This window comes from Petaurus breviceps, unplaced genomic scaffold (assembly GCF_028583685.1).
Source record: "Petaurus breviceps papuanus isolate PSGF00001 unplaced genomic scaffold, PetGlider_PUasm1.0 220, whole genome shotgun sequence".
NCBI lineage: Eukaryota > Metazoa > Chordata > Mammalia > Diprotodontia > Petauridae > Petaurus > Petaurus breviceps.
Window position 1 is genome coordinate 21,159,726 of NW_027185876.1, and position 24,859 is coordinate 21,184,584.

Here is a 24,859-nt window from a genome sequence, read left to right on the forward strand (position 1 = left end):
AGGGAATAAGGCAAAAAGAATAGGAAATGGTAACATTTTAAAGTCTAAGTCTTTCTATATAAATTAATTTCTTATTGTCTTAGGAAGAGTGAAGGTGGTATAGTGAACAAAATGTTGAACCTGGAGTAAGGAAAGCTTAGATTCAACCTTACACATGATATTTACATTGTGTATGTGTGCGTGTTTGTGTGTGAGTGACAATCTCCCATTGTGTGACAATGGGAAAGCCTCTCTAAGCATCAGTTTCCTCCTCTCTAAAATAGAGACAGTACCCTGGGTACCTGCCACATGGGGTTGTTCAAAGGATCCCACTCCCAGGATGTAAAGGAGCTAAAGCTAAGATGATAAGATTTAGGACAAGCCTAAAATAAATGCTGAATAGGGCAGTGTTTCTTACACTTTTTTGGTGTAACAGACGGCACTCCTTTGTCAAATTCATGGTTTTATGTCTACATTCCTCATTGAAGGAAATGTTTTTCAATTTCAGTTAAAGGCTAGTGAACATAAAGATGTAATATTTTTCCCACCCAAGTTCACAGACTTCCTAAAATCTAGAGTCAGCCCTAGGTGAATCAAATTAAATTTCTCCTCCTAATTTCATAGTGTTGTAAATTTCATGGATTCTCTTGAGTTAAAAGGGCCTTTTTAGAGGTAATCTAGTCCAACTACTTGTCCAAATATATAAATTCTCTCTATAATATCTCCAATAAATAGTCATTCAGGTTCTTCTAAATTATTTTTTCCATAAATCATTGAGTCCAAAGTTTGGTAGCCTTTTCAAATTAATATATCACATCTTCATGTGTTCATTTTCTTCTAAGAAACAACAAAGTGAATATTGATGGGGCAGTTCTCTCGTTATGGGAGAAGGAAAGCAATTCTGCCTTGTGAACTGTAGCTGGGAATCAGACAGTCATGCTGGTCCATGCATAGAAAAAATCACTGGCACACCCAAGGAAGTATTCTCTTAGTTTTGGGGACCTGGCAGTACAGGACGTAAGGAATTTCAGGGTAGGAGCAGAAGCTCAGAAAGATGAAGAAAGTAATAGGGCCAGTCCTCCATCTTCCAAGAAAATGCATCTTCTTCTTTTCCTACAACCCTGGTCAGTGAAAGAGCATCTTACTTAAAGGCCACTTTTGGCATAAGGACAATGGACCTCCAACCCCTGGAGTTGTAAAATGACTGCAACTCTCCACTAAGAGGAAGTTTAGTGATGATTAAGTGCAAAACCCTTACTTGGTTTAAAAAAAAACTCTATAAGTACAGGCTAGAAAGCAATTCAAGTGTAAAACAAAACAAAATAAAAAAACAAACCCTTGGGTTTAGTGGACTGAAAGCTTAGTATGAGTCAGGAGTGTGATATGGTGGCCAAGAAATCTACATTAATCTCCTGACTATTGAAAAGAGTGTCCAGAGTGAGGGTGAGAACAGTACTGCTGTACTGGGACCACATGTCACATCACAAGGTACCGTGTTCAGCAATGGTCGTTACAGTAAAAAGGGACACTAGCCAGCCTGATCTAGGCCATAGCAGGGTGACTAGAATGGTGAATAGACTTGATAATAATATGCCATGATATCCAGATTTACAGAACTAGAGATGTTTTAGCACGAATGGTATGGGGAATGGGCATTAAGCCATCCTCAAATATTGGTAAAGTTGGGATAGGGAAGAGAGATTAGGATCATTCTACTCTGCTCTAGAGGGAACAACTAGGAACCATTAATGGATAGATAATGCATGGAGTTGGCTTTCGGTTCAACAGAAGGAAATATCTCCCAACAATTGAAACTTCTCAAAAAATGGAGTTCATTACAATGAGATGCAGTGAATTCCCAATCACTGGAGGCCTTGGAGTGGAGGCTGGATGACCTTTCACCAAGGATGTTGTAGAGAGTTTTCCTGTTATGGAAATGCATTGGCATAGATGCCTGGAATACAGTAAGAACTTAATAAATGCTGACTGATTGACTGATTTTTTTTTACCTCCTTTCTAATCTTGCAATTCTATTTTTATAGACACAGTCCCTAAAGATGATGAACGTTTAATGGATGTAACAAATACTACTCCGATTTGTATAGCACTTTCCAGTTTGTAAAGCATTTCCCTCATAATACCATTTTATTTTCTCCATTTTACAGATGAGAATTTCACGTGCCCTTCCAGTACCACAAAGTCAGTAAATCTCGGAATCAAACTTGTACTCAGGTCTAATTAGTCAAAGATCGCTGTTCTTTCCCCTAAGCCATACTATACTGGCCATATTGATTCCCTAATGTATCCTGCATGTTTCCACTCTAGTCTCCTCTGGCGTCATTTCTAAAATAGATTTAATGATACTTAGCGACCGTTACCTACATGGAATAGCAGCCACTATAGCAGCCATGTCAACTAACGCTCAAAAAATCCCCAAACCCGTACTTGTTATCTATTTTGTTGGTGTTGTTCAGTCATTCAATTGTGTCTGACTCTTTGTGAGACCATTTGGGGTTTTCTTGGCAAAGATACTGGAGCGGTTTGCCATTTCCTTCTCCAGTTTATTTTACAGATGAGGAAACCGAGGCAAACAGGGTGAAGTGACTTGCCCAGGGTCATACAGCTAGGAAGTGTCTGAGGCTGGATTTGAACCCGGAAAGATGAGTCTTCCTAACTCCAGGCCCACCATCCTATCCCTATAGCGCCACCCTTGCTAAGTATGGTCATAATTAAGATGAGTTACCCTCCTACATTACCTCTATGTCCCCATTCCCTAAGACGTGTGACCTGGGTCTTTGGATGAGCAAAGTCAGCAAAAGAATCAAAGAGAGCATTTAGAGCTCTGTGATAGGCAGTCACTAAAGCATTGGTTACCTGTAATCCTGTTGGAGATGCTGAACAGCCTGGAAGTCCTTGGTCGCTGAACAAATGGTTCTCGGTAATACCGGTCTCCAAAGCACATGCCTAACAGTTCTTTGCGCACTGTCTTGTTCCAAAGTCCATAGATGAGAGGGTGGCAGATGGCACTGGTGAAGGACAACCATGTAGCTAAGGTCTCCAAGGCAGGAGAGACGCTGTTCTTCCCCCAGAGGGCCTCGGAAGTGATGACGACCATGTAGGGGCCCCATGTGACAACGAACGCACCGATCACTACCAAGATGGTGATGAGCGCTTTGCACTGGTTGGCAGAATAGACCACGCCTTGGAAAGTGTTCCTCCTACTGCCTGAGGAGGAGGTGGAGGTGTTAGAGTTTTTTCTCCCATTTCTTTGGGCATCCTCCTCCACGATGACCACTGTACCACAGTGGACCTTGCGGGCCTTCACCCTGGCTACACGGAAGATGAAGCCATAGCAAACCACCATGACCACAAAGGGCAACAGGGCACACCAGATTTGCCAAAAGGCCGTGTACCCAACCTCCCGGTGCCAGGCAGCTACACACATCCATTTGAACTCATCAAACTCCACAGATGACCAGCCAAACAAGGGGGGGAGGCAGCCGATGAGGGAGTGGAGCCAGATGTAGACAAGGGCAAGCACAGCCCGATTTCCAGTGATCTTCATGGGGTACACCATGGGATAAAGGACAGCATAGTAGCTGGCAAAAGAGATGTGGGGAGAGGAAGTCAGAAATGAAAGAAAACACGTGATGGAAAATGGCATTGGGCATATTCTAGGGAGAGTTAGGGAGTCAGCTGATGCCAGGCAAGGTAAAAACTGCACAGTTTATATACCAATGTAAAGCTATACTTGCATGTGTAATAGGTTAAATAATCACAAGATGGTAAAAATAATACTTTTTCTAAAATTATTAAATTAGTGATTAGTTATAAATTTTAATAATTTGCCAGGTTATTTTAAGGGAAAACTTTTGAAAACCTTAAAAACACTTATAAATATTTACTAAAATTAATAATAATAATAATAATATAATGATCTCCCTAACAGCTGGTGCTCTCCCTCCAAAATTACCTTGTAATCAACTACTTTGTAGATATTTTTTATTCACTTTGTGTTATATATGTTTATGTTGTTGTTCATCTTTCATTTTCAAAGAGGACTCATGACATCATGGGGTTGATGTCCTGACTTGTCCATGAATTGGATTTAAGTGAGGCACAGTTGAACAAAGTCGTCAGCCTCACTCTCTCTTCCAGAGTCATCAAAGTCTAGTGGTAGAACAAAAGTCAGACTGACTGCTGAGGGTCCAAGATGCAACGGATGACCTTGGCATCTTAGATATCAAGCTCTCAGCATTCCACAGTGCCACTTGAACAAATTGTTCTTATCCACTCGTTCACCGGGAAATGTCTTCACGTGCTTCAGTTAGACATCCCTCTAAATCACCAATGGGTTTGAGGTCTGTCAATTACCTTCAATCTGGTTTAGCCCACTATGGTTTTACCAGAGTGTGCTACTGCATATGCTACAGCTTCTTGAAGCCACAGGGGTGTGTGTGTATGTGTGTGCGTGTGTGTGTCTCTATGCATATATGTACATATATACATTTATTTATATATGTACTTGTTGTCTCTTCCATTACAACATAAGCTTCTTACAAATAGGGATTGTTTCAGTCTTTGTCCTTGTATATCTAGTCCCCAGCATAATGCTTAATACATACTTGCTGGCCAACTGACATTAGGGATAAATCTTGAAAATGTATTATATGTGAGGAAATGGCATTTATGGATTTTGAAGTCTTCAGAGGCTTAACTTTCTTGACACATCAGCAACTGCCCTGACAAGGACCTCTTTTATGATCACAATAATAAAAACAATGAGATACAGCTCAGCTCTAGCAACCTCAAGATAAACATTGGACAATCTCTGGAAAACACCATCATCCTCTGCATAACCAGACATGTCATCCCAATTTATTCTGTGGTTTTGGTTAACGCTATTTTTAGTAACAATGTCATCTGTCAACCTGTGGAATGAGACGCTGAAAAACATTTTCCGTGGGCACTGTTCCCAAGAACATTCGTTTCTAAGCTGGTTTAGCCTTAGGACTGTGTTATTTCATTTCCAGTGAAACTTTTCAAGTGCCTCATTCATCTTGCCCTGTTAGCAACTGTACAATTACTTCTTCCATTCCTGTTGGTTCAGAAACTGACATTTAAATGGCTAATTTATGCTAAATAGCTAGTTTCACTCCCATCAGCCTGTGCATTCTTTATGTTCTCCTTCTGGTTATGTTCACACAGGTCCACCATATGGTTTATGCTGACTCTAGTGACCAAGTCAATTCAGTCAAACCATCTGGTCTGATTTCTTTTGCCGAACTACTAATTTGGCTAAACTACTTAAACTAACCGGACAGTTCTTCTGGTATTTTGTAAACATCCCAGGTCTCCCCTCTCTTGATTTATCCTCAAATAATCTCTTTCTGGGGCAGCTAGAATGCCAGACCTGGAGTCAGGAAGACTCTTCTTCCTAAGTTCAAATCCAGCCTCAGAGACTTAGCAGCTGTGTGACCCTGGGCAAGTCACTGTTTGCCTCAGTTTCCTCATCTGTAAAATGAGCTTGTCTCCCAAGAAAATTCCAAATGGGGTCATGGAGAGTTCAACGTGACTGAAAAACAACTCAACAATCTCTTTCTAGCCTTTTCTCTATTTTGCTTTTCTCACTTCTATTCACTTTTCCTCATCTTCCTTTACCTGGTTGTGTTTGTGTGTTTCTCTCTCAAATCACATATTTACGTTTTCAACATACAGGGGGAAATGTAATTTCCAAAAGAACAAGAAAAACTGATTTCCCTAAAATGTCAGGAGTGGGGAATGGAGAGAAATTTGTTTAAATGTTGCTGTACATTAAGACCATGTTTATTTGTCAGGTCATTAGTGATTTCCCATTCAATGTTTTTAGATACATGGATAGCTAATTACCATAAAACAAAATCCTTCATTAGAATAACTGAAATAACCAAAGTGATTGTGTTAGTCCAGATACTTTAATCTTAAACATCTGGCCAATGCACTTTATGAAATTATCTTTTAAAAAGTAAAAAGAAAACTACATTCTTAGCCTAACATTCAAGGCTCTTCATGATCTGGCTCCAGTCTACCTTTACAGCTAAATTTCACATTATAATTCTTTAATTATTCTTTTTCAGTTGTTCAGTTGTGTCCAATTCTTCATGACCTCAAGAACTGTAGAGCATGCCAATACTGTTCATGGAATTTTCTTAGCAAAAATACTAGAGTGGTTTGCCATTTCCTTCTCCAGTGGATTAAAGTAAACAGAGGTTAAGTGAGTTGTGCAGGGTCACACAGCTAAGTGTCTGAGATCAAATTTGAACTCAGGTGTTCCTGACTCCAGGCCCTGCACTCTGTGCACTATGGCGCCACCTAGTGGCCTCCACTAGTGACATTCCAGCAAAACTGGACAGTTCTTCGTCATTGATCTCTTTCTGCATCCCTTCAATTGTAAGTAGATATGCTGAAATTCTTCTCTTCCTTTAAGGTACAGCACAGTTGCCACCTCCTCTAAGATGACTTTTTTGATGATTTACAGCTGAGAATGGTCTCTCTCAGAGAATTTTACTAAAGCACTCTAAGTCTCTTATTTTCCCTTATCATATTCTCTCTTAGATCATCCTGACGCCTACAGTTGGAAGCTTCAACCAACTGCGCCATCAGTTCTCCACTGCGTCATTTCCCCCCACATTTTGGCATCTCTTGTCCTAATACAGGTGCCTTTCACATAAGCAGGTACTTAATAAAAATTTGATTAAATAAATGAATCAACCAGAGCTGAAATGAAATCAATCTTTTGGGCTGTTGTCCAAATACAATCAAGTAATGGAAACTCCTCCATTCTTGCCGTCTGTCTTCCCTGGTAAAGCAGTTTGCCTAGGGGGCAGAAATCTTTTAGCTGTAGTCATATCTTTGTCTCCTGCAGACCCCAGCAAACTTCTAAGGGTCCAGGTGGATTCTAGCTCGAGCCCTATACCTGAAGTTCAAGGAGGAAAGTTGTGCTTGGGTGGGATTGTGGAGACATGTTCACCTGAATGTAATTGAACAAACATTTTATTAAGGTCTTACTCTGAGCAATGGCTCTGCTCAAGGGGTTAGATTTGAATCTCAGAAGTCAGTTTAAGGCCTTCTTGGTGTGTAGGCTGGGGATTATCAATCAACAAGCACGTGTTTACATTAATAATATTAATGTCAATGTAAACAATGTTAATTATATTATTGTTGTTAACTTACTATGTTCCAGGCAGAGTGCTAAGTTCTGGAGTTAGAAAGAAATGTAAAAACAATCTCTGCCCTCAGGGAGCTTACATTCTTTTTTTTTTTTTTGTCTTTTTTTCCTCTGGAGGGGGGAAGAAGGGCAATTGGGATTAAGTGACTTGCCCAAAGTCACATAGCTAATAAGTGTTAAGTATTTGAGGTCACATTTGAACTCAGATCCTCCTAACTCCAGGACCGGTGTTCTATTCACTGCGCCACTTAGCTGCCCCCAGGAGCTTCCATTCTAACAGGAGAGACAACTGTAAAGATAATAGGTCCATAGGTAGAATGGATGGAAGGAGATCTTAGCAGAGAAGGTCACTTTGTGGGAGTACTGAAAAAGGTGTCCTGCAGAAGGGAACATTTAAGCAGAGTCTTCAAGGAAACCAGGAATTCTGAGATGTGGAAGTGAGTGGGGAGAGAATTCCAAGCATGGAAGAGAGCCACACAAGACACAGAGATGGGTGACAAAGGGTGGTGTGTGAGGAACAGCAAGTCAGCCGATGTAGCTGTACTGTAGAATGGTGCATGAAGAATAAAGTGCAAAATGAGCAACATGGTGGAAAGTGGCTGGGTTACGAAGAACTTTAAAAGCCAGACTGAGGGCTTTCGATTTGATCCTGGAAGTAATGAGGGAGGATTCACTGGAATTTATTGAAGTGGGGCAGTAGGATGCAAAGACCTACACTTTAGGAAAATCACTTTGGCATCAGAATGCAAAGACACCTGCTTATTTAAAAACTCACTCTGCTTGAGACAATAAACTCAGACAAGTGACTTGCAGCTGCTTGAAAGCTGTAACTTAGCAGCAGTTACCGAACACCCAATGGTCTTGTGTGCTGTGTTAGAGGCACTCAGAGAACAAACACTTGCAATTCCTTCTCTCAAAGTATTAACCTGCTCTATTTTGTAAACCTCGGAAATACCTGGCACTCGGTATGTGACAATGGCTCAAAGACTCACTGAAAATGATGAGCATGATGATTACAGGAGAAGCTTCAACAGGAGTTATTCATCTGATAATCAACACTCACTTAGCAGCTATTATGCTAGGTGCTAGAGGACTTGTTGTTTAGTTATTTTTAGTCATGTCTGACTCTTGATGACCCCATTTGGGGTTTTCTTGGCAAAGATACTGGAACAGTTTGCCATTTCCAGCTCATTTTGCTGATGAGGAAACTGAGGCAAACAGAGTGAAGTGACTTTCCCAGGTTCTGAGGCCAGATTTGAATTCAGGAAGATGAATTCTTCTAGGGCTGGGCCTCCATCCACCTAGCTGCCCTACAGAGCTTAGATAAAGTTTAGATAAAACTCATTCCCTGCTTTCATGCAGTTTATACTCTCTCAGAGGAACTGTAAGCCTTCCGATAGAGAGTAAGCCTCCTGAGGGTAATGATAGAAAAAACTAAGTGTCTAGCATAGTTCCTTGAACACAGATGTTGCTTAATTACTATTGGATTGGAAAGGGACAAGACAATAACAGTGATATATGAATAATATACACAATACTACAGGAAAAGTTCACGAGGGTGCTTGCCTCAAATTCAAATAGAAAGGGATGCCTGTGGACTGTGTATTAACTTAGAAAACCACAAAGTAACATTATCCATGCTGCATTGCATATGTATTTATCTTGTGAAACATTTCCTAATTACAATTAATCTAGTTTGGGCTGAACTATTCTGCAGTACAGAGCTAGGGGAGGACCATCAGAGAAGTCTTTGAGGACTGTTGTCCAATACAGCTGTCATTCATCATGTGTAGCGAAGTGATGTTCAGAAGGGGAAACTGGGAGGGAGCACAGAGGAGGTAAGAGGGCCCCTGTGGCATTAGCCTTTTCTGGTTCCCATGCCAGCACATAATCATGTGAACTTTTCATGACTCCAGAGGCAGCATTACCTGCCTCACCTCAGATCTAAGGCATCACCTGCCTAGAATGGTCTTACCAGCAGTACTGCCTTGCTTTTCCAGTCTAAACTCTAATCAAGGTAAACATGGGGAACTCTACCAGCAAAATCCTATTGGACATTCCTGGCCTCTTGAGTGAGTGAATTGACTCAGGAGGTAGGAAATGCATTGACAAAGCTCCCCTCACTTATACAGTTGAGAGGGTATTTGGGTTACAGCTGGTATAGGGTTGATATCATTTATATAGTTTAATGATATTCAGGTAGCATAACAAAGGCTTAGTGGCATCCCATCACTCCAGTGCCAAGGCAGGGAATCACTAAGTTCTAAAACTATTAAAGTCTTTCTCCATTATCCCATACCCTTCTTCCCCTGTCAGCATATTATCCTTCTGCCCTTGAACCCTAGCACCCTATTCCACTTAATCAAAGCTCATTAAAGTCAAGAAACACATTTTATTGACTTTGATGTATCCCTAACATAGGTTTCTATTGACAAAAATTACTTAATAAATGTGTTTGAAATAAAATTTTTATCAATATCCCTTAGCTACTTTTATCTTCTGAAAGGGAGGGGGGGGGCTTTCCAATCTGGAATTTGGTTCTTCCCTCTAGCTCAGGGGTCCTTTCACCTTTGTTGTGTTGGGGACTCTTCTGGCATAGATTTTTGGTGAAATCTGTGGATTCCTCAGAATAATGCTTTTAAAATTTTAAATAATGTTTTTAGATAAAACATACAGGATTTTAAAAAAGAAACCAATTACGCTGACACATAGTTACCAAAATATTTTTAAAAATTAGTTTATAGCTGCCAGGTTAAGAACCTTTTGTTTTTAGTTTCTATTAAAAATAAACTATCAAGGAGGGAGCATGATGTGATGGAAAGATCAGGGTCTGGGAACCAGGCTACCTAGAAATTGCCTCTAACTAGTTATGGGACCTTCAGCTGCAAAAGGAGAATTGGACTGGATCATCTTCAACTTCGTTTCTAGTTAGATAATAACTACTCAGTAAGTGTTTACCATGCGCCAGGCACTGTGCTAAACACCAGGGACACAAAGAAAGGCAGAAACGTGGATTCTTTTCTCAAGGAGTTCATGTTCCAGCTCTCAGGTTATAACAGTCCTAGGATTACAAACATGAGATGAACTTACCGGTCAATAGCAATGACGCCCAGGGTGAGCATGCTGGCAGAGCTGATCAGCAGATACAGGAGAGCGGAGAAGTTGCACCACACCACCCCAAATATCCATTCCCGCCGGATGGAGCTTGTCGCCACAAAGGGCAACACCAGCACAGACAGCAAGAAGTTTGACAGGGTCAGGCTGAAGACAAATTTGTTACTGAGAGTCAGGAGATAGGACTTCTTGTACAGGGTGAACACTATCACGGAGTTACCCAGGCAGACAAAGATGGCGATGATGATGATGGCAATAGACTCGGTGATGGTGACTGCCCCGTCATCTCCCTCCGGGCCTGGGAGGTTGGCCAGTTCCTTCCCTTGGCTGAGAGAGGAGTTGATGCTCATGGTCAGCATGGCACGTGGTAGAGCAGGCAGAACATGTTGGATGGCTGGAACAGCAAAGGGACAACAGGAGGGGAGAAGAGAGAAGAGGAAGGAGAAGAAGAGAGGGAACAGAGTATGAGATGAAGGGGGTAGCAAAGAGGAAGAGGGAAAGTTGAAGGAAAGAGGGTGGGGAGATGGGGAAAGAGAAAGTGAGAGAGAGAGAAAAGAAGAAGGAGGAGGAGGGAGAGGAGGAGGAGGGAGAGAGAGAAGAGAGGGAAAAGAGGGAGAAAAAGAAGAGGGAGAGAATATTAACACATTGAATGACAGACTCTTAGAGTTGAAATATTTCAGAGATCATCTAATCTAACCTCCTACATAATGCCTCTTCTTCAAAAAAATGGCCCTTTGCTCTCAAACCCAGAGGGTTATATTCCAGTTTTTCTAGAGTTTCTCCCCCAAGGGACCCAAAGCACATCTAAACCAGGAACAGGACATTGCAGTAGAAAAGGGCACTAGCCTTAGAGGTAGACACTAAATATTTACACTCAATTGCTTCACTGATGTCCAAGGCCTCTAGCTTTCCTTCCTCACTAGCCTAAACAAGTACCAAGAAAGATAATTGGAATGAAGTCTGAAATTTTATCGGGTTCTTGAGGGAAGATTCAATATAAGTATTATCAGCACCAACTAAGTTCTAGAGAACCCTTGTTAGAGAGGGTGGGGTCATCAAATTATAAAATCAGTTTTAGTCAGTCAACAAGCATATATTAAGCACCCACTGTATGCCAGGCTCTATGCTAAGCACTGGGGATACAAAAACAGGCAAAAAATAGTTTCTCCTCTCAAGGAGCTCACAGTATGAGGAAGACAACACATAAACAAGAATATATCAATATACACATATATACACGTGTGTATACATACATATATACACACATATCCGTGTGTGTGTGAATATGTGTGTATAATGATAAATTGGAGGTAGTATCAGAGGATACTCAGATTAGGGATGATTTGGAAAAGTTTTATAAGCCTTAAAGGAAGCCAGATGGCAAAACTGAAGAGGGAGAAAATCCTAGGCATGGGGGATAGCCAGTTAAAATGTATAGAGTCAGAAGATGAATAGTCTTTTGTGAGGAAAAGCAAAGAGACCAGTGTCCCCATGCTGCAGAGTACCTGAAGGGGAGTATGGTGTAAGGAAACTGGAAGGGTAGGAGGGGACCAGGTTATGAAGGGCTTTCAAAGCCAAGCAAAGGTTTTATATTGATCTTGGAGGTCAAAGAGAGCCACTGGAGTTGTACCAATGGTCAAACTCCTTCCCGAGCAGTAGGCACAGGGTCTGAGGTCTTATTTCTCCCAAATTCAGTTCCTACCATAGAAAATGGAAACAACCACACCAATATAACAATGTAAACCAAATGTGGTGAAATGATGCTATGCAAGCATGGCCCCAAAGAAGAAGCCTCCTCAGTTTGCAGAGATGGGGGATGATGGGCACGGAACATTGAATTCAGTGTCACGCTTTCTTGACATGTGGGTTAGTTTTGCTGAACTGTTTTTTTTTCTTCTTTGCTGTAAGAAATGGCTTTGTGGGGGAGGGGATAAAGGGAAAATGTAAGTGATATAAAAACTAAAGATAGCAATGAAATTTTATTTTTTAAAAGATGAAGTTTCTACCAAGTAAGGTCAGTCCTGACCAATAATGATAACTATTATTATTGTAGTATTTCTATAGCAATTTAAGGTTTGTGAAACAGCTTACACAAATTCTTTCATTTAATCCTGGGAAAAATCCTGTAAGCTAGGTTCTATTATTTTCCTCTTTTTTGCCGATAAGGAATCTGAGTCTGAAAGAGGTTAAGTGACTTGCTCCGAGTCACTGAGGTGGGAAATGTCTGAGGCAGGATTTGAACTCAAGTCTTCCTATCTCCAAGTCCAACACAATATCCACTGTATTAATCTAGCTGCCTTGGCCAGATCTCAACAGTTCTTAATGTGAAAATTTTGTAAAAAAACAAAACAAAAACCCCCATTGGTTCTCCAATAAATAGACCATCTCATCCACCTAAAAGAACACAGAAGCCACTGGACAAATATCACCAAGAAAGAGCAGAACTAAAACTGATTTTGTGAAATAACCCATAAAGAATCTTAAGAGTTAGAAGGGGTCACAAAACATATCTTGTCTAACTCCCCCCAGAAACCTTTTTTAAGAGATGCCCATTCAGCCTTTGTTTGAACACATATAGTGATAGGGAAACTCACTACTAACAAAGTGGCCCACTCCATTTAGAAGCAGCTCGGATTGTTAGAAAGTTCTTCCTTTCAATGAGTCAAAATCTGTATTCTGCCCCTTAATTTCTACCCACTGATCCTTGAGCTACCTTCCAATATCTAAAGTCACTTCATCTTACTGGGCCTTAGTTCCTTCATCAGTAAAATGAGGTTGTTGTAAGGATCCAATGAGATAAATCACGTAAGGTACTTTGTGAACTTTAATGCACCACATAAATGCTAGCTATCATTATTATTATCATCATACCCGCTCCTAACCTTTTTCTTTTTTAGTTAAAAATTCCAAATTCCTTCACTTGATTCTTGTGACAGTTTTCAGATCCCTAACCATTTCGTTTGAGCTCTTTTAAATGAACTCTATATTGCCAATGTCCCTCTCAAAAATCTGGTGGCCAGGACTAACCATGGTATTCCCCGTGGAATCTAATGGGACCCAACGTGACAATACAGGCAGCTTGGTATAGTGAATAGTATCAGGAAGCCCACAAGCCAGATCTGCCCCTGGGTAAAGCACTATGTGCCTTCAGTGACTCAATGGAACTTAGCTGAGCTCTGCACTAGTTGCACCTGGGTTGGCAGGCATTGCTTCAGTGATTTCCCCATTCCACCTCCACATAACACTGTTGCATTGTTGGCTCATGTTGACTTAGTGCTCAACCAGGGTGTTTACCCAGGTCTTTTTCACATGAATTGGTGCTAAGCCAGGTCTCCACTATCTTGAACTTGTAGAAATTATTTCTGAACCAATCTGCAGGACTTTGATGAATGAATTGTTAAATCAGTGTTGTTCTCTTTAAAGCAGTCACCTTGGGAGGCTACGTCCTTATTTGGGATCTCTCTTGGAATTTGCACCACATTCTTCTGAATCGCTTCAATGGTGGGAAATCATTGCCCTTTGAGGGTGGATTTGATTTTTTTGGAAAAGGCTAAAAGTCATTTGGCCAAGTCTAATGAATGAGGTGGCTGATTATTCCTGTGAATTTTCAGTTTTTTAGATCTGGCCCATGTTTCCAGTCTGTTGAAATCTTTCCCAATCTTGATTGTGTCATCTGGTGGCATATTAACAATTCCTCCCCAATCTGCAAATGTTATAATGATGCCTTCTATGTCTATGTCTTTGTAAGGAAACTTGGAATTTATGTGAAATATCAAAAGGAAATTATCAACTCATTCCAGAAATCAAAGTTTCCAAATCAGCATAGATTATACATAATATACATACACATATGTATATGTGCATCTCATAAAATTTTTTTATCATATGCAGATGCCAAGCGTTTTCATTTTACAATATAAATATTGACAATAAAAGACACTGGCCCTTAAGCCACAGAGGGGATCCATACAGACCACACTCGGGCAAGGTGAGTCAAACTACCATACTATGGCTTGTTGGCCTCATTTCCAACCACAGCAGTGATGGAGGGACCTGGCCAACAAGGCAGGGGAGGCAATCAGTCACGGGGGAAATGTGAAGCGTCTGTTGCTGCCAATGGGGAGCAAGGGAGACACAAGCCCCAGCAAATCCCTCAGGGGTGTATCTCAAAGAACAAGGAAAGTTGGGAATTGGAATGCTCTAATCAGGTGTTGGCCTCTTGGCTCTCTGCCAACAATGCCCTCAAAGCTGCCAAGCCAGAGTCTTTTGAAAGGAAGCAAAATCAAGTTGTGACTCACATCACTTTACTGAGCTATTTGGATTCAAGGAGGGAGCACAGTCTTCTAAAACACCCACGCTCATTTCCATACCACCTTCCTGAAATCAACATTCTACACTAATATGACTGATTTTTTTTTCAAAAACTTAAGTCATTCTTTATTTCCATAAAGAGTTTTTTTCTAACTGAATTTCTTTAAAGTCTCAAGTGTGTCTTGGTAGATTGGCATCCATATATTTTATGCATTTTATAATTATTTTTTAAATGTGACTAATTTTCTAAACTGAGCATCCCAAAACTTGTTCATCCAAAAGAACACTTTCCCTCTTTAAAGTCATCATCTTCACAGGTTTCACACTGATTTGGGCTCTCCTTTTGAACCCTACAGCACCTTCTTTCAAATTGCTCAATGGTGTGAAATCTTGGTCCTTTGAAGATGGCCATGATTTTCTGGGAACAGCCAAAAGTCACTCAGCCAAGTGTAATGAATGAGGTGGGTGATTTAGCCAAGCAATACTGTTTTGGGTCAAAAACAAGGAATGATTATGAAGTAATGAGGTTAGTTCTCTTGTGTCAAAAACTGTCTCATCCAAAAATGATTAGAGGAAGGGCAGCATCCTTGGAATAAACTTATAGCCTCCCAAGGGGACATCTTGGAAGGAAAACATGCGCCTGGAAGTGTAAGTTCCATCAGGTTTCCTTTTTAAAATTCTCATTACTTTACAGAGGCACTAGGCATTCCATCTGGAAATGCTTCATCAGACCTGACTCACCATGGTCTTGGAGGTAAGAATCAACAAAACCCTGAGAAATATGTCTGCATTTTGGTAGAGAATGTGTAAATACGTCTGTATTTTGGTAGGGAGTTTGGGTATAAAATATATGTAGATTATGCCAGGGAAAAACTGGACAGAAAACATTACAATTAATTGGGTAATGGTTGAAGAAATTGTAGGTCCTTTTAAGTTTGTAAAATGCTCTATATATATTATCTCATTTCAGAATATACACTGTTGCATCATAAAAACTCCAATATGGAGAGTTTCAGAGCCATACAGGAAGACTTGTATGAAATGGTGAGCAAAACCATGCAAACAATACACAAAATCAGTACAATTATATGCACAAAAATGAAAGTGAAATAAAAGCTAAATTGCATTAAGTTAAGATCAATTCAATCCCAGGTTGATGACATGTGTCTCCCCTGAAGAAAGGAGTGAGGGGGGGCAACAGCTGCAGAATGCTGTTTGTGCTAGTGGACATGCTTACTAGATTTGAAGACCTTGTCTAGCTGGTTTGGAAGATTCAAAGTGTGTGTGTGTGTGTGTGTGTGTCTGTCTGTCTGTCTGTCTGTCTGTCTGTGTCTGGGTCTGTGTGTACCAGGTCCTGTTTTTCTTTCTCATGCCCCAGACTTACTCAGTTTGGTTGGTTTCAGCATGTGTCCTCACTGGGTTCTTTTATCCTGCTTGGAGTCTGGCCTCACTCCTCAGGCACTTTTTCCTCCTTGGCCCTCTCAGTCTCTCTTCTTGTTTTAGACCCTAATTGCTTTTCTAGACCAGAGTTTCTTAAACTCTTCAGTTTAAGAAGCACTGAAGGGGTCACGATAAGAAAAAGATTAAGAAGCCCTGTTCTAGACTCACTTTAAGCTAAAAACCTAAGTAATCTTTTAGCCCTAGATTCCATCTACTTTCTTGTCAGAGAAATTCTCCATTCCAGTTTGAGAGAGATGAAAATGGAAAAAGATGTAGTTATTGCCTCACTTCCTACAGTCCTGCCATCAAGTGGGGCCACTTAGCACCAAAACAACTCCTGGTGCACTTGATAACAACTACTACCTTGCCCTGTTCCTTCATCTTTCTGTTTTATTCCCCCAAAGCAAGGCATTGGAGCCTTGCTACGGGGCTAGTCCATCTTTGGCAAAGTCCAAGGTTAACCTCCTAGGGCCCTAGTATCTTAAACTATAAAATAAGGGGGCTGGACAAGGTGGCCAATGTGATTCCTTCTGACTCAAGTTCTATGAGCTTACATTAGGGAGGAGTCAGATACAAAGGTCTTTTTGGCTTCTCAAAAACTAAACACTTGTCAATACACGATCATAAAATCTTAGGATTTTGAGCAGGAAGAGATCATAAACATTTGACCACAACAACAGAAGCTCTAGTTAGCAGAGTCAGAATTTGAACCCACATCTTCCGACTCTAGATTGTGGCATCGCATATAGGATTCAAGACAAATCTGCCTATAGAAAATTTTGCCTTACAGTCAATTGTCAGTAAATATTTATTAAGCACCTACTATGTGCCATGCATTGTACTAAGTACCAGATTAATAGAGATAAAAATATAAATTAAATTAGGTTGAAAAACAAATCATTTCACACCTTAATGGCCTACCCTAGAGTAAAATTTTCATTTTTCTTAAGCAAGGAAGGTTGGCAAACCTTGTATTTCAACAGGAGTCTTCCCTCTCCTTAAACCAAAATTTCAGGGGAGTTAGGTACCTGGAGTGACTCTTTTAAAGAGAATTCATATTTGCACTTCCAGAGACTGGTACACAGAATAACAGAGAAGGAAAAAAACCAATCCTCCTAGAGAGGAAACAACCTTAAGACAACATCAAATAAATAGGGTGGGTCTGGTACATCATTGTGATGCTATTTTGGCAGTGCTCTCTGGGGCTTTCTTTTCATCCCAACAGCTCAAAGCATTCAAGTAACTTCAAGTAATAACACCTCCCCATGGCAACCACGATAGATTCACAGGATTTAAGACCTAGAAGGGATAAAAAAAAAAAAAAGAGGGAGAGAGAGATCCTCAAGGGCCAAGGTTTCATTTTACAGACAAGAAAAATGAGGCTAAGAGAGGTTCTAGTCACTAGCTCAGGGCTATCCAGCTAGTTAGAGGCAGAGCTGGGATCAGAACCCAATTCTCCTTTTTTCCCATCTCAGTGAGCTTTCTCCTTAGCCTGTACTGCCTGCTTTACAAATAGAGAAATGGAGGGAGGGAAACATTTCCTCAGGCCACACAAGGAGTCAGGAAGGGAGCCAGCACATGATCCCAGAATCCTTAGCTCTCAGCAAGTACTCAAAACAGTTGCCAAGGCTCCCAACCCAGCAGTCACTTCCAAGTTGTTGCCACAAAGAAATGACTGGTATGAACATAGGCTCCGTTACTCTCCAAGCATAGGGCCCTAGAGACGGAAGGGCCCCTATACACAAAGCTGGAAGACCCCTAACTACCTACTCCCAGAGTCTGCTAATTCAACAAAGGGTATTTGTAAGTGGTTCCCCCCCCCCCCCCCCCAAAAAAAATTCCTAAGGTAGCAATAAATATAACATTTACAAACAATAATCCTTTCAGCAAAACCCTCTGCATCTACAGGAGGTGCCTACTTGGGGCTCTGTTTTTCATGAAGACAAAGCAAAAGGAAATAAATGGAGAGCAAGAGAATCACAGCAAGGGAACCAGTACTCTACCCTTTCTAGCTGCCTCTTTTTCCTTTCTCTTAAAAAAAAATCCCTTAAGTTTTCCTTGTATGGGAGAGGGAGAGGCAGAGAGAAAATGTAGAGATGTGTTGGTTGGGTTTTTTTCTGAAGCTAATAGGGACTATAACTTTTGAAGTCTTTGTTTGAGGAGACATAAGGGAAGCAAAGTCAAAATCTAAGTATATTAGTATGTCACGGCTCCTTGCCCATTCTTCCAAGTGACATTTCACCTGACTGTCTGACAAGGTGGGGAGGAGGCAGTAATCAACAATGAATATATTCTGCTGATTTCATTAATTCAGCTAAATCTCATTTTAATCCACTAACTGGGAAGATTTGACAGACCTTAAGCTATCTTTTCCAGTTAATTTAAATCAAACTTGGAAATAACCTTTTTCTTCCGTACTTCATAAGAGCAAGTAAAAACTTTCAGCCCTGCAGTGCTTAAAGAATTTTGTCTTTATTTCACCATATGGAAGAAGGAATGAGCTGTTTAAAAAATGCAGACTGATTAATAATGCATATTAGTGAGACTCAGAGGAGACTTGTGGATATTGACCTATAGAAAGAAACTCTAGTAAACTATATTTCCCTCCTGAATCACCTGGGTACTTTTAGTAGGAGGTAAAGGGAAGGAGTTCATTTCTTCCACAAAATGCTCCTAGATGTTACTCTCAGAGCCTCAGCTGGGTGGACCACTGGTCCTACTGTAATGAAAAAAGGGGGCTTGGTATTCTGCTGGAGCCACAGCTCTCACAATTGCTAAATTTTCAGTCCAAGTATTTACACCTAGGAAATTAACAGATGCTACAAATCAGAGCTTGGTTTATTGCTTTGTTGATTGTCTATAGAGTCTTTAAGAAAATGTTAATAATGCAGACTGGGGGCCGTCTCCAGTCATCCTGATCTATATCTTGCCACTGGATCCAGATGGCTCCAGAGATCTTGCATAGCCCTCTCTCACTTAAATCCAATTCACTTGCAAATTATGGCATCATCTTCCAGATGTTGTGGTCCTCTTTGAGAATGAAGGACAAACAAGAACAATAATGCAGATTAAACTTAAAAGTGGGTCATGTTTTCCTTTTTTCCCCCAGAGAACAGAAGCAACTTGTTAAACATATATCAGTATGCCACAGAGTCTAGTCCTAACTCTGCCACTACCTAGTTGTTTGACTGGAAATGAAGAAACAGCACTTTCCTCAGCTGTCCAATGGGGATCAAATTATATCTGCCCCCTTTTTAAGGAATAAATGAGATAAATGACACAAGAAAACCTCAAATGATACATTCTTCTTTATGTTTTATTGCCTTGTATCAATTTCTTCTCTTTTTTCCCTTTCCACTCTGGCTCTCCATTACTTCCAGCCCTGAAGACAAGTCATCAGTGCAGCCCAGCTAAATTACTATTAACTCATATGCACCATCTAGATGGTGACCTTGGAAAACATGGGATCATCGGGATGAAAGGAATTTTAGAAATCATCTAGTCTCCCCACCCCACCCTGCTGTCCAATGCAGGAATACCCCATAAGGCATCTCTGAAAATCTTATTATGAAACTCCTGTTGTAAGACTACCCGAACAGGAAGTTCATTACAAGGGAACTCATTCCATTTTTTGGACAGTTCAAATTGTACAAAGATCTTCCTTTAAATTTAGTTGGTCAGTCAAACAGTTATTAAGCATCTTCTATGTGCTAGGCACTGTGCTGAGGATATGAAAAGATGTAAAAGACAGGGCCTGCCCTCAAGGAGAGCACAATCTAATGGGGAAAACAGCAAGCAAACAAATATGTACAAATAAGCCATATGCAGGGTAAATTTGCAAAGATTAACAGAAGGAAGGCACTGGAATTAAGAGGGATTGGTGAAGGTTTCCTATAGAAGGTAGGATTTTGGTTGGGACTTAAAAGAAGCCAGGAATAAACCCATATCTGCTCTTTTGAAATTTCTAATCATTGAGACTGTGTTCTAGAGATGTACAGGAGAAGATTCGTCTCTTTACTTCACCACATTAGCCCTTCAGATCTATAAAGAGGACTATGATTGTATTGCTTCCCTCCCCAAGTCTTCTCTTCTCATTCCCAGTTCCTCTTATGACAACCTTCCAAACAAAAGCATAAAGCCTTCCTTGATCATCATCCCCAATCATAAGTAATATTTCCTTCTGATGAATTAATAAAGTACTTTGTATCTATTGGCTAGTTATTTGAGCACATCTCTTATCTCCCCCACAAGATTGTTAGCTTTTTGAGGACGGCAAACGTGTATTATTTATTTATTTATTTTTTAAACAATCGGGGTTAAGTAACTTGCTCAAGGTTACACGGCCAGGTGTTTCTGGGTGGGTGCTAAGTGTCTGAGCCCGGATTCGATCCCCAGGTCATCCCGACACTGGGACTGGTGCTCTTACTTGCTGTTCTACCTGGCCGCCCCAGCAAACATGTATTATTAATCTCTGTAGCTCTCACTATGCCCTGCTCATAGTAGGTACTCAGCAAATATTTGTAGAATACATGAACATGACACAGTTTCTAGACCTTTCAACATTCTGCTTACCCTCCTCTCAACACATTTCAATTTGCCAACATCTCCCTTTAAATATGATGCCCCAAATGGAAAACAGAACTCTAGATGGTTCCTTCTGGTCACAGAATACGGTGGGATATTACATTCTTCTTTCTAGATACTATGTTTCTATTATTTTGTTCAATTTATCTCACAATTCCAGCCTGCTGCAACTTTTACAGATCTGGAAGATCCAAATCATAGACAAGGAGCCGGAAGAGAGCTTTAAAGATGTCTAGTCCATCCCCTTTTACAGATAAGGAAACTGAGACCCAGAGATGTACAGTGATAGGTTGTAGAGTCAAGAGCTGGAGTTGAAACCCAGGTGCTCTGATTTCAAATCCAGGGCATTTTCCTCAGCACCACACTGCTTTGGTCATCTAACATATAAGTGATCCCTCCTAACTTTATTCCAACTACCTTTCTGTAGACTTAATTCAAGAAAAAGGTAAGGCCAAGGTCAGAGGTTTAAAGCAACTGCTAAGAGATCTTTTTCTCAGCTGACAATAATACATTAATCAACACATTTTGAATCATTCAGACAATGTATCTGCCTGAATGCACAAAAGCCTTAGTGATGTATCTTGGTCAAGTTGGGCTAGGTGGTTGCTGAGATCCCTTCCAACTCCAAGATTCTGTGAACCCAATCCATGTGTCTCAAACCTTGTCCCCAAAGATATAATCAGAGCCCTTCTCAAATGCCTTGGTTGAAATTCAGAATAGCACATCTACAGGATTTCTCTGATGTTACAGGCTAGTAATCTTACGCTGAAACAGGAGCTCTTCACCTTTTTATAAAAAAATGTGTTCTGGATCCCTTTGGCAGGCAGACTAGAAAAGTCTATGACTCCCTCCTCAGAATTATGTTTTTAAATGAATAAAATAAAAAACATAGAATTACAAATGTAATTGGTTTACATTGAGAATACAGTTATCAAAATTTTTTTTAGAAACTAAGTTCATAGAACCCAGGTTAAGAATCCTATCTCTACAAGCTATAAAGTATAGAAACAAAGAGAGGGGAAAAAATACAGGACCATAAACATTATTCTTAAATTGGTCTTCCCTCTACCAGAAGAGGGACAGAATAATGAAATGGATGAAGAAGATGAACAGTGGAGAGACTGATAGATTTGGAGTTAGAATACGTAAGGCTGAATTCTAGGTCGGCCACTTACTACCTGAATGATATTGAGTAAATCACTTATAACCTCTCTGTACACCAATTTCCTCACCTGTAAAGTAACGGGGCTGGTTTAGACAACTGCCAAGCTCCTTTGCTACTCTATGGTCTTATGATCCTAATCCTGTAATCATGAGAAATATCAAGAAGGCTGTCCTCCAAAAGTCCCTTCCAATCCTACGTCTTTGATCCTACAGCCATCTCCATGGTTTGCCCAGAATGAACTGTGGCTCACCTTGTTCAAAGGAAGTAGTAGTCCCAAAGCTGTTCTGCTTGAAGAGTTATGATGCTTCCCCAATGTTCTGTAACTCCTCAAAGTATCATGTTCACTTAACCTCTCTCTGTCTGCCTCAGTTACCTCACTTTTAAAATGAGCATAGGAATATTTATGTTACCTACTTCATCGAGTTGTATAGAAAGCCCTTCACTATAAAAATGGTACTGGTCAAGAAAGCACAAATTTTCTTAAGAAACTATTTCTTTTCCCCTAGTTTGCCATAGAGAAAACAGACTCTGGGGACGCTTGGGCATTGGACAATTGAGGACTAGTCTGTAGATGGAATGCAGAAAGGCTGCACACACCACCTCAGTCAAGCTTTAAAAGACTCCTTTTTGTTTGCCTCATGCTTTCCATAGTCAAAACCAACGGGAGCAGTATTAGTTTCAGTTCTCCCAGAAAACCCCACACAAACAGCTTTGTATGATATTAAAGACAAAACCCACACAGGGGAGATTCTCCAGGTCTCATGATAAAAAAAAAAATGGTGTGAAGAAAAGTGGCCTAGAAAGGCAGGGCAGTCAGGCTTCCACCACTCTCTTCCTGGGAGGTTCCGGAATCTTTGTGATTTTTGTTTCCTTTACCCATGACCCCTCCAGGGTGAAGGGGTAAAAAACCCTCCAACTTTTTACAAGCCATCACAGTGAGAAGAAAGCTCAGTAGCTGGCCTGCAACCTTGCTCTCCTAGGCTGTGAATGCCAAATCCTGCAAGCAAAGCAGGTCAGGTCAGGTTAGGGCCCAGAGGAGGTTGAATTCTGTCTACCAGCTGAAAGAACTGGTGGTGGTGATTCAGTTGGCAGCCTGCCCCTGGAGCTAAGGATGAATTATTTTCATGTCTGGTGCTAGCAGAGGCTACCCTGAGGCGTAGGCTTTGCACCATGGGCAGCTTCCCCCCAGGTGCAGGAGGGGAGGTGGACAGGGTTACTGAAAGCTATAGTTCTGCTAATGACTGAGGACCTAGAAGTGATGTCAACCTCTTTGCTTCTGACCTCATAACTCATACATATGATGACACCCAAGTCCCTTTTGCCTGAGCAAACGGGATCCACAGAAGATACAAAGACTGGGTTAGAAAGAGAGAAGGTGGACTCTGTGTTTATTATTGCCACAATACACTTTAAAACTCCATCACAAGCTAATTACTTTTTCTACTGCAATGATCTCCTTATAGAGAAGGTATATAAATGAGCTAACTATGCTAAGTCATGGCACAACCTTGCCTCAGGAGCTGTATTATGAAATAAAAAGATAATTTCTTCCCCATTAACACCATTAATTCATCCTCTTGGTTCTATTTGTGTAATTCTCCTTCAGACAATTTTCAAGCTCAAATTTTCCATATCATTTCTTGAAGTTTTCTCTTCCCTTTTATTTTCACTTCTTAATACTCTTCATTTCACCCCATTCTCCTCCTACCCCCCTCCTCCTTCTAGCAGAAACAAATAGTGTAAGAGTAAGACCCAAAGGACCAAGGGAAAGGAGGATGAACCAAGTAAAGGACACTGGAAAATTCTGGTGGCCACAGTCCAGTGAAGAAACATACCTAACTTGTGCCATCTTCCTTCCTCAGCCTCATGCCTCTAGCTTAATCCTCAAACACACTGACTGTCTAAAAGTCTTTTGCATAGACTATGATCCAGTCATCTAAGTCTCTGGAAAAGACTGAAGCTCAAGACCAAGGGATCTTGAGCTCACAAGCAAAGACCAATCTCTATGGCTCTACTGGCTGACAACTGAGTTACGAATGGTACAAGCCCTGGGGATGGTTGCAGGAGAGTCTGTCAATGCACTAAGGAATTCCTAGAGATGGGATTCTTTCCTGCCTAGGGCAAGTCAGTCCACAATAAACCAGGGGCAATCAAGTCTCAAAATTCCCATCACCCCTGTAAAAAATCCAAACAAACCAAATGAAATATAAGCTCAGTTCAGGGAATATGTTGATGTATTATTATGATTTCCTTTCAAAATTGCTAAAAAAAAAGCCATATATCTGAAATTTTTCTCATTTGAAATTTTTTTTCTTTTGGCAGGGAGAAATACAGAATGCTTTGCACATAGAAGGCATTTCAAGAGCTATTTGTTGAATGAATGAATGACTTCTGAATATGGCCCATTCCACTTGGAGCCATTCTTGATTCCTCCAAATCCCTCAACTCCACTCAACCAGTTGCCAAGTGCTGTTCACAAGATTGTAGGTTTAGAGCTGGAAGGGACCTTACAAGCCATTGAGCCCAACCTCCTTATTTTACAAAAGAGGAAACTAAGGAACAGAAAAGTTAAGTGACTCACCCAGGGTCTGTTAATTCTACCTCTAAAATATCTATGGCATCCATCTTTCTCACTTCCACTATCACTATCCTTGCTCGGGTGTGCATATTCTCTTTCACCTAGAAGAGCAATTCTCAAAGTATGGTCCAGAGACCCTTAAGGCTCCCTAAGACTTTTTCGGGGGTCTGCAATGTCCAACACCATTTTTCATAATACTACGAAAACATCTTAATTTCTAACATGGTAAATATCAGTAGATATGACCCACATAAACAGAAGCTCTTTGAGGTCCTCAATAATTTTTAAGAGTCTAAAGAAGTCCTGAGTCCAAAATGTTTGAGAACCACTGATTTAGACTATTTCCTAGATTGTCTTCCAATTCCTCCCACCACTACAATTCATTCTTCACTTCACTAGGAAAGTTATCTTTTTTATATATAGGTCTGATAGCATCACCCCCTTATTAAAAAACCCTCCAGATTTTCCCAATACCAACCAA

General features: G+C 40.6%; 1 protein-coding gene across 1 annotated transcript in view; it reads right to left on the bottom strand.

The window, feature by feature from the left end:
* Positions 1–24,859, bottom strand: part of GPR161 (G protein-coupled receptor 161) — a 55,228-nt gene that overhangs the window by 22,053 nt on the left and 8,316 nt on the right. The window contains exons 3-4 of the mRNA XM_069094723.1: positions 10,277–10,694; positions 2,854–3,578 (exon numbers count right to left, since the gene is read on the bottom strand). Coding sequence (XP_068950824.1) covers positions 2,854–3,578; positions 10,277–10,659 — 1,108 coding nt within the window. The 5' untranslated portion in view covers positions 10,660–10,694. The remainder of the gene's footprint in view (positions 1–2,853; positions 3,579–10,276; positions 10,695–24,859) is intronic.